The sequence below is a fragment of the Gallinula chloropus genome (genome assembly GCF_964237585.1).
Source record: "Gallinula chloropus genome assembly, chromosome: 1".
Taxonomy (NCBI): domain Eukaryota; kingdom Metazoa; phylum Chordata; class Aves; order Gruiformes; family Rallidae; genus Gallinula; species Gallinula chloropus.
This window is the reverse complement of record NC_140085.1, coordinates 214,918,385-214,930,877: the sequence shown is the minus strand read 5'-3', so window position 1 is coordinate 214,930,877 and position 12,493 is coordinate 214,918,385. Positions and strand designations below refer to the sequence as shown.

The 12,493-nt window shown below is 49.7% G+C and overlaps 1 protein-coding gene across 1 annotated transcript; it reads left to right on the top strand.

The window, feature by feature from the left end:
• Nucleotides 1-8,846: 8,846 nt before the first annotated feature.
• Nucleotides 8,847-10,145, top strand: LOC311188831 (erythroblast NAD(P)(+)--arginine ADP-ribosyltransferase-like; the record flags this gene model as incomplete). Its single annotated transcript, XM_084260345.1, has 3 exons — nucleotides 8,847-9,615; nucleotides 9,932-9,970; nucleotides 10,069-10,145. 3 exons carry the CDS (start codon nucleotides 8,847-8,849, stop codon nucleotides 10,143-10,145), a joined length of 885 nt encoding a protein of 294 aa, XP_084116471.1.
• Nucleotides 10,146-12,493: the final 2,348 nt, after the last annotated feature.

The window sequence follows — 12,493 nt, the reverse complement described above, 5'->3', positions numbered from 1 at the left end:
GTAGACTGGGGAGGGTGGGTAGCAGTCTCTTTCAGCATCTAACACACCTAAGAATGATTTGCCAGCCGAAAGGTGAGAGTCTGTGATCAAAGGGGCAGAAGTAGAAATTGGCAAGTTGTCTTTTCCTTGTTTGTTGTGATTTTGGAAACGCAAAACTGATCAATTTTGGAATATGCAATGCAGTCAGTCTACAGTTTTTCCACCCCGTCACCCATTACTTAGCAAATAAAGCTTTAAGTGGGCCTCCATGCCTGGTCAAAACCGGCTGGAGTCTTCTTTGTCATGCGTCATCATAAATACCGGGTTCACTGGATTCACGCATGCGTGAGCTTCCTTTTCTAGTACTTTCTGTGGGGAGGTGGTGAGGGAAAACTGCACATGCGCATTTCCAAAAGCACACAGTCAGGTGAACACGCAGTTGAGCAGCAGAGCCGTACAAAATGGCCGGCGTTAGAGAAGACGAGACCTCAAACCCCTTGCCTGAGTCGCAGGATTCATATGCAACTCCACGAGTGGTAAATTTTCCTTTCTCCAGCACTATAGCCAGGCAGTAGGGGCAATGTCCTTGCTATGTCTATAGTGATGTATTGTTCCCTTGCCATTAGACTTTCAGGTTGTCGCCTTCGGAACGAGTGTGGTTCTACCCACCGGAGCAACCAGACAGGTGGGTGTTACTGAGACTAAAAGGTCTTTTCAAGCTCAGATAATTTAGAAAGAATCAAGATTTGCCTTTTCTGTTTATTGTTTTAATTCTAGGCAGATGACCCAGGCTCCTGGTGAAAATGATCTGGAGATGTGGGAGCGACGCTTTAAAATTGAATGTTATATATTGTCAGGCCTTATTATTATCTTGATTATTTTTCTTATTGCGGCTGGTTTCTATTGTTGTTATAGTTGTGCACACCAGTAGAGTTTAGTTTTTGTTCAGTTATACAGTTATGTGCACCAATAAAGTTTAGTTTTGTTCAGTTAATCAAGAGTTTCTATCTGTGTCTCTATTAGACCTCAGGGGGAGAAAGTTGCTACACCACGTGACTAATAACTTTATAGCAAGCATAGAAGGGATAGGGTTATATGATCCTAACAGTTACTTGTTTTGTTGGTTTTAGAAACCTGATGTTTTATTCTGTCACGGTAACTGCTTGCATGTGGCTCACCACGTTTTGGATCCATAGGATCAGACACGGTAGAAATACTGAATTTGCCATATACTCTCTCGAGATTGTTGATTCAGGAGATCTGTAGCATTGGCAGTTTTGTTGGAAATTATTTCCAAAACTGCTTGCAAGCGAATTATGCAGTTCAGGTTGTAAATTGGTCCCCATGCCCCTGTTATCAATTCATTAGGCTTCCATGTGGCCAGCCTGTAATGCTTTGTTCTTTTGGGAGGCCACTCATTTTTCCCCCTAATTTTGTGTTCCACCTATTTCAATCTCGACAGATCTTTTACAACTGCCTTGTAACTCCAGCTGCTGAGTTGAGGCTTGTATTTCCTCTAATACCAATTCCTGTTATTTTCCATTTTCTTTGCTACGTAACTAGCCTTGCTCTCAGTTAGCTAATCCGTGAACGCTGCAAACTGACCCATCAGACAAGCAACATTGCAAGATGCGAGTTGCTACATTCCATTGGCTTCCCTCTACCCCCATAAATGAGGGCAGGGATAAACACAGCTGATAAGGCAGGCATCCTCACTGTGACTTCTTTCTTCCCTCACTGGAAAGAAAATAAACAAATTCACTTCTCGGTGAGAAGAGGAAAAAACAGCAAGGGGGGAAAAGGGGAAAGTGAGCCCTTAATGTTAAAGGCAGCAACAAGGCAATTTCTTATGCAGATAGAATCTTCTGTTCTAAGTGTGGAGATAAACTGTAGTGTCTACCAAAAATGTTACTGGTATTAACTCAGGTTCTACAAAACAAGTAATCAGTAAATCACTTCAGTGGTTTCCAGTGAGTTTTTTGATATATACATATACTCCCTTCACCCCTCACTCACAAGGGGACGAAGGAGCTAGCCTCCTGGCAGCTTGGGGGACACGGTTAAATACAATAAAAGAGCACTAGGAACAGGATTTTCGACCTTGATTTGTGGATTTTTGGGTTGTCTTAGTACTAACTTTTCCAATTTATCTGTTGGCACCCCATCATGAGTTCTCAGGGAATGCCTTTTTGCCATTCCGTGGTCCACAGACGATTATGTTTGTTTTCTATACCTTCCGTAATTATTTCCCTTTTTCTTCTCTTTCTGATAACAAAATTCCATCTCCTACTGACAGGGACACTCTCAACACATAGTCTGACTCCTGTCCACACAAACAGCTTAAATTTGCCACTTGCTTTGTCTGTCTCCAGCTGCTCTCCTTGCGGAGACACAGAACTACAGATCAGAACTCACACTCACTTCACAGTCAGACTGCATCTCAGGCAAACACTGAAATCATTCAAACAACACATGGTACCAGGCACAAAGATTTCTTGCATATGCAAAGCATGACAATGGTTACGAAAAGGTTTTTCTCTCTCTCGCAGATACGCTGCAGCTCAGTCACACACCATTCACACCAGAGTTAACTCATTTCACTCACACAAATAGTTTGTCAAATTTAAATCAATTTTCAAAACTCGGTTCCTTTTAGCAATATCTGAAGTCAATACCAATAAATCAATGTCACCAGAAAAGGACTCCCTGTTGGGGAATGGAACCCCGGTCTCCTGTGTGACAGGCAGGAGTTCTCTCGCTTAGCAGCAACTGTTTGTTTACTTCTACCAACTGCCATAGGGGCAGCCATTCTATACAACTCAAAGGGGCAATACATCCTGAGAGGGTCCAACTTAAGTATCAAATTTCCCCTATTCACTCTCAGGACCTCACACCTTTCTGTTCTCCGAGAATCCTGCCGACTACGCCATTAAAATGTCACAATCCACACCCAGATAAACGGCTTTGGCAGAGGTTAAACCCCCTTGCATTCCAACCGACCTCAGATTGCTCTGGGTGGCTGGGGGTGGCTGGGCTTAACCCCTGAGTGATGTCCAATTAGGTGCTTTATCATGAGGAGGTCTTCACAATTCTCGGGAACAGAATTAAGACTCAAAACTGAGTCAAGGTTTAAGTTACTTTATTTAGCCTGCAACATGCGCACACTAACAATGGTACTTATTCATTAGGTTACCTCATACCCCTGTTCATATTCCTAACTCATCCCGCTTCATATTAAAATGTGCCCCAAGAAGTGATTTCCATCAACTTCTCCCAGCTGCGCCTGCGCTCTGCTGTTTGGTGGTGGTCGTTGAGGGTCGTGGGGATGAAGTCGGATGGCTCCTCTCCATCACCGCAAGTAACCTTCTGTCTTGCGCAGACTCAGTTACCCCTTGACTCTGATCCAAACTACAAGTTTGGTTTCAGCAGGTTTTGTGTACCTGCAAGGACAAGGGGGAGCTTGAACTAGTTAAAGTGAAATGCTTTGCCTGCATTTGTGGCCAATTAGAGACAAGCAAGGAATTCATGAACAGATAAGGAGGAGGGGGGTACTGGAACTCATCAAAGAAGTCATTTTATTTCCACAGAGCACATAGTCCTTGAGTGTGTAATTTACTTGAAATATGGTGTTAGACTCAAACTTCTGTCCCAATTGATGTTTCTTCTTTATCAGTGAGGCAGAGTCGTTCAAGCCAGGCATTGTTTATGGGAGGTCACCATTGTGGCACTTCAAGCCATCCTGTTAGCAAGTCTTCCTTACCCCTTTACAAGCATCTTAATGCAACATTTCAGCAATGTTGAGGCATAAGTCCACTGGTACAGGCATTCGTTGAGGGACACGGTATGTCACACCACCCCGTGGCTCAACATTGCCATCTTATAGATGGTACTCCGTGATGGATAGAGGATAGAGATAAAGTAAGGAGGAAGGAAAAGTGTGTGCACAATAGCCCAATAGCTACAATCAAAACATTCAAACAATTAACAATTTTCAAATTGCATTTGCAATAGTCAGTAAGAACTGTTAACATTAGATAGACATTAATTAACAATTTGAATTTGTCCAATTGCAAAAATCCAAATCACATCACATTGCTGTCCCTTGTAGTTCAGGGGCTGGAGGAAAACAAAACAATGATACTTTACATGAACTTTTACAAGGCATATCACCCTTTTGATCTTTGGGCTCGGCAGGCTTATCACCGTCTGGGGGCTGCAAAGTTTGTGTGGCCGCCCCGATTCCCAATTTTTGGGATGTCCTGCTCTTGTATCGCTTTTCGGAGTGCCTGCACGACTCTCCCCCACGATTTCAGATTTTTCCCACTGCCGGAGGACACAGTTTCCTCGGCTAAAGCTTTAGTACATTTATCCCACACCTCAGGATGGAGAATACCAACCGGCTGGTCAATGACCCCGATTTTTCAAAAGTCTCACAACGGCGAGAGTAAAATCTTTAACCTCACACTCAATACCCCACTACGTACACAATCCCAATACGACCTTCACAAGGGCTTCCATCCTCCTTGCGGGTCCGAGGGCGTCCCCTCCGCCGGGCTGGTCCTGCCGCCCGGCCGCCGTTCACCTGACGCAGGCGAGTGTCCCGGGTGTCGGCACCACTTGTTGCCTTTTGGTAAGGCATGGCGACCTGGTTCAGGAACGGCACCGGCACCACACTCTGGCAGCACGGTCCATCAGCTCACAGACACCAATGTGGTGGGTGGCAAATGGCGTTTATTGGAGAGGGGCACGGGGCTTTATACCCCAGGGGTCAGATGTCACTTCTGTCCTCTTAACTCACCGGCTACCTGCTATTGGTTACCTAAGGAGGGGGGGGGGGTCCTACCTTTCCATACAGCCCGAAATCTTCAGACCGCCAGGCCCTATCTACCGACAAGAGGGCAGCTGTGGCTGCCAGCAGGAACCCCCAGAGTGTGTGGTGACAGAGCACTGGAACAGGCAACCCAGGGGGGTTGTGGAGTCTCCTTCTCTGGAGATATTCAAGACCCAGGGGCCTTCCTGTGTGATATGTACTGGAGAACCTGCTTTGGCAGGGGGGTTGGACCTGATGGTCTCTTGAGGTTCCTTCCAGCCCCTACAGTTCTGTGATTCTGTGATTCTCTGGCAAAGAAACCAACTGTTAGCACAACTGCTGCTGCAGTGCCCTGTGCCGCCCCAACCCTGCACCACACTGTGTATAATATTATATTATATATATATTATACTCACACTGTATTATATTATATTTATACATCATTGCACTTACAATGATGTATAAAGTTATAGATACAATCCATGATGTATAAAGTTATTAATATGTTGATGGAGTGTGAATCAGAGTATAATACTCCTGTCTTACCAGTTAGAAAACTAGCCAAAAGCTATAGAATAGTTCAGGATCTCAGAGCTATCAACACAGTTGTTGAGGATTTGCCTCCAGTTGTGGCAAATCCATACACATTATTGACTAAATTGACACTGGAATTGGCTTTATTTTACCATCCTGGACCTGAAAGATGCTTTCTTTTGCCTCACCTTGAGCCAGGAAAGTCAGCAGCTATCGGCATCTGAATGGGAAAACCCAGATTCTGGGAGACAAACACAACTAAGATGGACTGTGTGTTGCCACAGGGATTCAAAGATAGCCCTACACTTTTTGAAAATCAGTTAGCTAAAGATCTGGAACAATGGGAGCGGCCACAAGGTGTTGGAGTAGCGTTGCAGTATGAGGATGACCTGCTAATTGCCACAGAGATCAATAAACTGTGTATGGACACATTGTGTATGACATGGACAATGAGCTTGAGAAATTTTCCTGGACTTACTGGATATCGAGTTTGTCCCCAGAAGTCTCAAGTGATGCAACAACAAGTGATTTCCCTTGGATATGGAATAACTGCAGGCCAGAGGACCTTGGGGACAGCCAGAAAGGAAGCCATTTGCCAGATTCCTCTACCAGGGATGGCAAAGGAACTTTGCACCTTCCTGGGAATGACCAGATAGTGTCACCTCTGGATCTGTAACTACAGAATGATGGTAAAACCACTTTATGAACTACCAAAAACAGGCCAAGAGAATCTAATTAGGGAAAGGGAGCCAAAAAGAGCCTTCCAGCTGCTGAAGAAAAAGCTGATGGAAGCCCCTGCCCCAGGCTTGCCAGATACAACTAAACCTTTCTGGCTGTTCTCCCATGAGACACAGGGGACACCCCTACCAATTTTGGCCCAAAATTTGGGACCATACTGGCAGGCAGTGGCTTCCTTTCCCAAAGAGCTTGATGAAGTCAGCAGGGGTTGGCCTGGCTGCCTGGGGGCAGTGACAGCAGATTACAGTCCTGGTATCACACAGTGTATCAGCTGTCTTGGAAGTGAAGGGAGGCCATTGGCTCTTGCCACAGAGGGTCCTCAAATACCAAGCTATTCTGGTGGAACAAGGTGAAGGAAAAGTAGTGGTTACTAACACTGCCAACCCAGCATCTGTTCCTAGTGGAACTGCAGGGGAGCTGGTGTCACAGGACTGCTTGGAAACCATTGAGGCAATATAGTCCAGCCAGCCCAATCCCAAAGGAAATCCACTGGAGGAGGCTGGAGGCTCATGGTACACCAATGGAAGCATCTTTGTGTGACATGTTGTCCAGAGAGCTGGATATGCAGTACCCACTGAAGACCAGGTAACAGAGTCTGGAGCTCTTGCCCCAAACACCTCAACAAAAGGCAGAACCAATAGCCTTGACCTGAGCATTGGAACTGGCAAAAGATAAGAGGATGAACATCTGGACTGACTCCAGATGTGCATTTGGAATAGTCCACGCCCAATGGCTTTCCAGTGGAGCCATTTGGAAAGAAAGGAAGAAAGAGGGCTCTTGTCCACCCAAGGAAAAGGCATAAAACATGCAGAAGAAATTCTCCACTTTTAGGTGCCATATCATTACCAAGAAAAGGGGCAATCCTGCACTGTAAAGCCTATCAAAGAGCAAATACTGACCAAAATGTAGGCAACACAATGGTGGATCATGCTGATGTCTCACACTGCAAGATGGTTCCTCCCATGGCTTGATGTCACTGAATTGGGAAAAGCACCAACTAAGGCATAAGTTAGTCAAACAAATATTTTCAAGAAATGCTTGGTAGAGAATCTTTCCATTAGTTACTAGCTGTAAAACAATTATATTCGCATGAAGAAAGGTGGAGGGGGGGTTGGTTTGGGGAGTAACTGAGGTTAATCCTTTAGAATAGAATGTAAGAAGTGAGTAGAATAATAATGCATAGTTAAGCATTAGGACATAGCTGCACAATCTGTGAAGATGAAGTCCCCATCCAACTCAGCAGATGTGGAGCCTGGAACTAAAGTGTAGTCAAGATAAGGAGGCAGCCCTGAGTGTAGAGGAGCAACAGCCTGCACGTAGAGAGGGACACGATGGTCTTTGTGAAGTAACCATCCAGTTAGCCCCAGTCCTGAGGTTTGGAGTCCAGACCACTCAGCATTCCACACCAAAGGGGAGGAGCACACTTTGAGAAAGACTATGAGCCTTTCTCCAGAAGACCCCCAAAGACCACCCCAGATGGCAACGCCTGTGCCAGGGGAAGGAGACTGATGATCATGAGTTCCGAGAAATCATGATACTAATTCCACCTCTTCCTGGGACTGATCATAATGTCCCAAGGCTGTTAATGAGTATGTATAGCTTGAGACATAAATGTATAGCTGTTAGAGGAGGTGATCTGCAAGATGGGAGGTGCGTGCCCCCTTGCACCCAGTGCTGCAATAAACATACCTGCTTTATAACTCTCCCTGAGCTGTGAAGTGAGTTTCTGGAAGCCAGGGCATTTTGAAAAGGGTGTCAGCCCCTGACACCCCTGTGATGTCACCAGAGAGCAGCTGTGACTGCCTATGAGCACCAGCACCGCAACAGGGACGTTCCCCCAACCCAGAGCTGCTCCCGCCAGATCAGGCAGGGACCAGGCTGTCCCCAGCCTTGCTGCCTGTATCCTGCCCTGCCTCCTGCCCTCTGAGCCCCTGCACAGCAAAGGGGCTGCAGGCAGGGACTGACCTGGCACAGATGATCCTGGCCAGTGCCATCCATGGCTCCGTGCCACCTGTGCCACAACCTGCCCCGTCCTCAGTGGTGTGAGAGGGGGTTGGTGCAAGCCCTGGGCTCCAGGTCAGCATCAGGTCCTGCAGGAAAATGCAGAGCCCTCAGTGGGACAGCACCTGCACCCAGGTCAGAACAAAGGCAGTTTATCCCATGGGGCTTTCCTGACTGATCCCTGCAGCCAGGCTGCAGGGCAGGAGGGGTCAGTGGGCAAGCTGAGTGCTGGGGACTTGGGATGGTAAAAATAACCAGGGGGTGAGGACTAGATCTGAGCCTGAGCAATTCTGCCTGGGACTGCTCTAAAAAGGGTGGCTGGTTCTCGTCTTTCCTACCAGTAACGGGCAGGCACCGAGGGGCTGGGTGCCACAGGATCTGGGGAGCAGCACATCGACACCACCACAGGACACAGGTATGGCTTCTCGCTGGTGTCCCCAGGGGTTTGCTTCTGGCAGGAGACACCACAGACCCTCAGGCTGCCAGGGCCATGGGGCCAGGCACTGGGGACACCCACCTCTGGGCATGGTCTGAGACAAGTAGTGGTGTTGGGGCCTTGGCCAGTGCTGGGGTTGGGGTCTTGACCGTGCACTGACTGGAGATACAAGTGGGGCTGTTTCCCCCCAGCCTGCTCCACTTCACAGCCCCCTCACAGGCCCTGCTTCCCTGAGTTGACCCCACTCTTGTTTCTCCACTTCCCCATCTGCCTGCAGAGGAACCAGTTGCTTCCCTGCCCACAGCACCGCAGCAGCCGGGGGCTTCTCCCAGGGTGGCTCTGCCTGCCATGGAGCATCTGGCGCTGGGCTTGGGGTGGCTGCTCAGGATGCTGGCCACTGTCAGCCCCATGGAAAATCAAGTAGGCATCGTGGAGAAGGTGCTGGACATGGCCCCCAACCCCTTTGACAACCAGTACAAGGGCTGCAGTGATGAGATGGAAGCAAAGCTGATGGAGCTCAACAGCACCGAGTTTGAAACTAACAGCATGTATGCTGAGGCTTGGAAAGGAGCAACTACTGGATTGCAGGACATCACGTCACAGTTGTCAGTGCTGAAGCCGGAGCAGGCAATCGCCCTGGCAGCATCCATCGTTGAAACCCCATACGCTCAGAAGTTCAATGAGGATGTGCATGAGGCTGGGCGTTCCCGTGAGGAATACCTGCAAAACTTCAACTTCAAGGGGCTGCATTTCCTGCTGACCTCAGCCTTCCATGCCCTGCAGGATGCCCAGCCTCGACGCTGCTATGATGTCTACTGGGGTATCCAGAACATCATCTTCACTGCCCAGCCTGGGGAAACTGTCCGCTTTGGGCAATTTGTCACCTCCAACCTAAAGAACGAGAGTGCTGAGGGGTTTGGCGATGGCACCTTCTTCGCAGTGCAGACCTGCTTCGGTGCCCCTATCAAATTCATCGACACGTGTTCGGTGGAAGAGGTCCTCATCCCACCCTTTGAGACCTTCAGGGTCACCAGTGTCACCCGTGAAGGAAACAAAGCCCACATTGAGCTCCACTCCAAGGACATAGACAGCAAGTACAACTGCGAGTTTGTGAAAGGTAAAGTCCTGGGGGATGGTCCCTCCCCACTGCCAGGGGGTGGGGGACAGGGTGGCCCCATCCCAACAAGTCTGCCAGGAAAGGGGGATGTCGCCAGGGGGGAGGGTGACAGAGGCAGCTTGCCCTTGGGCGTGCATCCTGGCACGTCTTCCAGCCGCTCTCCCCTGGGGTTTGCAATGGGGCCCTTAGCGGCAAACAGGGTGCAGCGTGGCACAGCGTGGTGGGGCGCAGCATGGCGCGGCACAGTGTGGAGCAGGGTTGGGGCGGCACAGGGCACTGCAGCAGCAGTTGTGCTGACGGTTGGTTTCTTTGGCAGAGAAGCGATGCAAGAACCAGCCGTGCGACTTCAGTGCAGGTGAGCTGAGAGCCCCCACTGCAGCTGGGGAGGACAGACCCCGGCCAAGCCTCCCAACCCCCCAGCTGTCCCTGACTGTCCCTCTCTCGCATCCCCAGGACGCAGTGTCACCCTGGCTCCCCTCTGGGGGTTCATCCTGGCAGCCACAGCCCTGGCAACCACTGTGGGAATCTGAGAGGAGATGCCAGCACTGCTGCGGCACCATGGCAATGGAAAGGGGTTGGGACAAGGATCCACCAGCTTCATGGAGGTGCCAGGATGGGACAGGGCAGTGGGAGGGCTGGAGGCATGGGGACAGCCATGCTGCTTATCCCTTCCATGGTGCCACCAGTCCTGGGATGCCCCAGCAGCACCAGGACATCAGTGGAGCCCAGGTGAGACCTTTCCTTGTCTCCCAGAGGAATAAAGACTTGCTCCAGACCAAGGAGTCTCTGTTGCTTTCCTGCAGCTCCGTGGGCTGGGAGTGTCTGGGGTGGGGGGTGAAGTCAGCATCCAGCCCACTCACGTCTCCAGCCCTCCCACACCCACAGCATCCCGCAGAGCAGTGCCCACAGTGCAGCTCTGCTCAAGGGGTGAGGGGATGTCTCCAATTGGGTTCTGACCCTGTCTGCCCGTGGCTGCCTGCAGACTGGGGACGGCGGTCCACAGCCCCTTTCAGTTCCTAGACAACAGGATGGGAGTGAGCACCAGCCACCCCATCTCCAGTGCCCAGGAGCAAAGTTATGCCAGGACAAGATGGGTGGTTGCCCGCCCCATGGATCAGCACAGGGGGCTCAGCAGCACCATGTCGGGGGACAGCACAACCACACCTGATGCAGAGAGGGACACAATTGGCCCTGTTACCTGGGGTTCCTTGTGCCCCAGAGCTCCCCCAGTCCTCATTATCCTATGGCACAAGGTGCAGCCATGTGCCGAGGTACCCCTGGAGCAGCAGCAGGGCTAACGTGGCTCTCTGAACCCAATCCAGGCTGGCAGGGGGTCAGGGACACATTCTGCCTTCTGAGGGCACCAGAGCCACCTCCTTTCCCTCCCTCCTCACCCCACAGCTGCCCTCTGCACTCACAGGCAGCCCTGTCCCCAGGTCATAGGTGACTGCAGCTGACCCAGCCCTGGCTGTCAGGATGGCAGATGCCAGTGGCGACCCGAGACGGGGAGGGAAGTGCCTGGCACAGCCAGGAGCAGGCTGCTACAACATGCTGCAGATGTGCTTATAGCCTTGCAGCTGCAGGGCTGGTGGGGCAGTCCCCTGTGCTCAGCCAGGGTCGCTCCCAGGAAGCGCTGGGTGTGGAAACCTGCTGGGAAGAGGCCCCAAACCTGCACTGTGCCTCTGTGCTTGGAGGCTCCCGACGAGCCCCCTTCTGCCAGCAGAAGGGGCATCGGTGGTTCCAAACTGTGCTGCAGAGGGGATCTGCTCTGGAGACCGTCTCTACCCATGTCCCTTAAGTGGCAGTTGGATGAGGGGACAATACACTCCTTGTAGTAGTCATCCACTTGCACTGAGTGCAGGATCAGGTCTAAAGGCTTCCTGCAGAGATACAACCTTGGCCATCAGGTCACCAAGCCTTGAAGGTCTCATTCCTGTTTGACCAAAATCCCTATAAATTCTTGCCATGCCTAGCTTCATTAACCCCTTGCCATAATTGGCTAGCAAGACAAGCTTATTACTCTCAAAAAGAGGGGGGAGTTGGCTTCCCTCTACCCCCATAGATGGGGACAGAGCAAAGTATAGCTGACAAGAAGTCAGGCCTCCTCGCTGTGGTTTCTTCCTTCCCCGGAAAACGAAAGAAAAATAAATTCACTTCTTGGTGAGAAGGAGGAGAAAAAACAGCGGTGAGGAGAGAGAAGCAGTGAGTCCAGGACAGACGGTGGGGCTGTGTCTCCACCCTTGGGCAGTCAATTCCCAATGTATTTGATGTGGGGGGAATATAGAAATAGAAAGAATAGCTCACAAGACTTAAGTCATGTAATTATGTAGCTTGAAGAAACAGATAAGGAGGCCACAGGAACTGGCTTGCAGGGAGGTAGATTTTGCAGGGAACAGCTGTAGGAAAATTTCAGGAGACAGAATGGGAACAGGATAACATCCATCACAGAGACGTCAATTATTTCTTTGCTAATGAAGGAACAGATAGCTGGAATACATCCGTAGGTCTCCCTGTAGGAACATAAATTGGTCCAAATGGATAAGAACACTGTAGGTTGGCAAGAATCTTTGTTCCAGGCAAGAAAGTTGAAAAGTACATCGTGAGGAAGACTCGGGGCCTGCATCCCACAAACACCAGAGACCCAGGCCCCTCATTTTTTTGAAGGATCTGCGCAATCGCGAAAGATGATAAACTAATTAGCATACGAGGCGAGGGTAGGCGGGTACAGGTAATTAATATGTATAGGCGTAAAATGAATATTCATTATTAGATTGTATAAATACACGAACGGCTTGCTGTGTGGGGTGTGCACGTTTGTGGAGAGATCTCCCGTGCACCCAGCGCTGAATAAACATACCTAATTTATAACTTTCGAGTT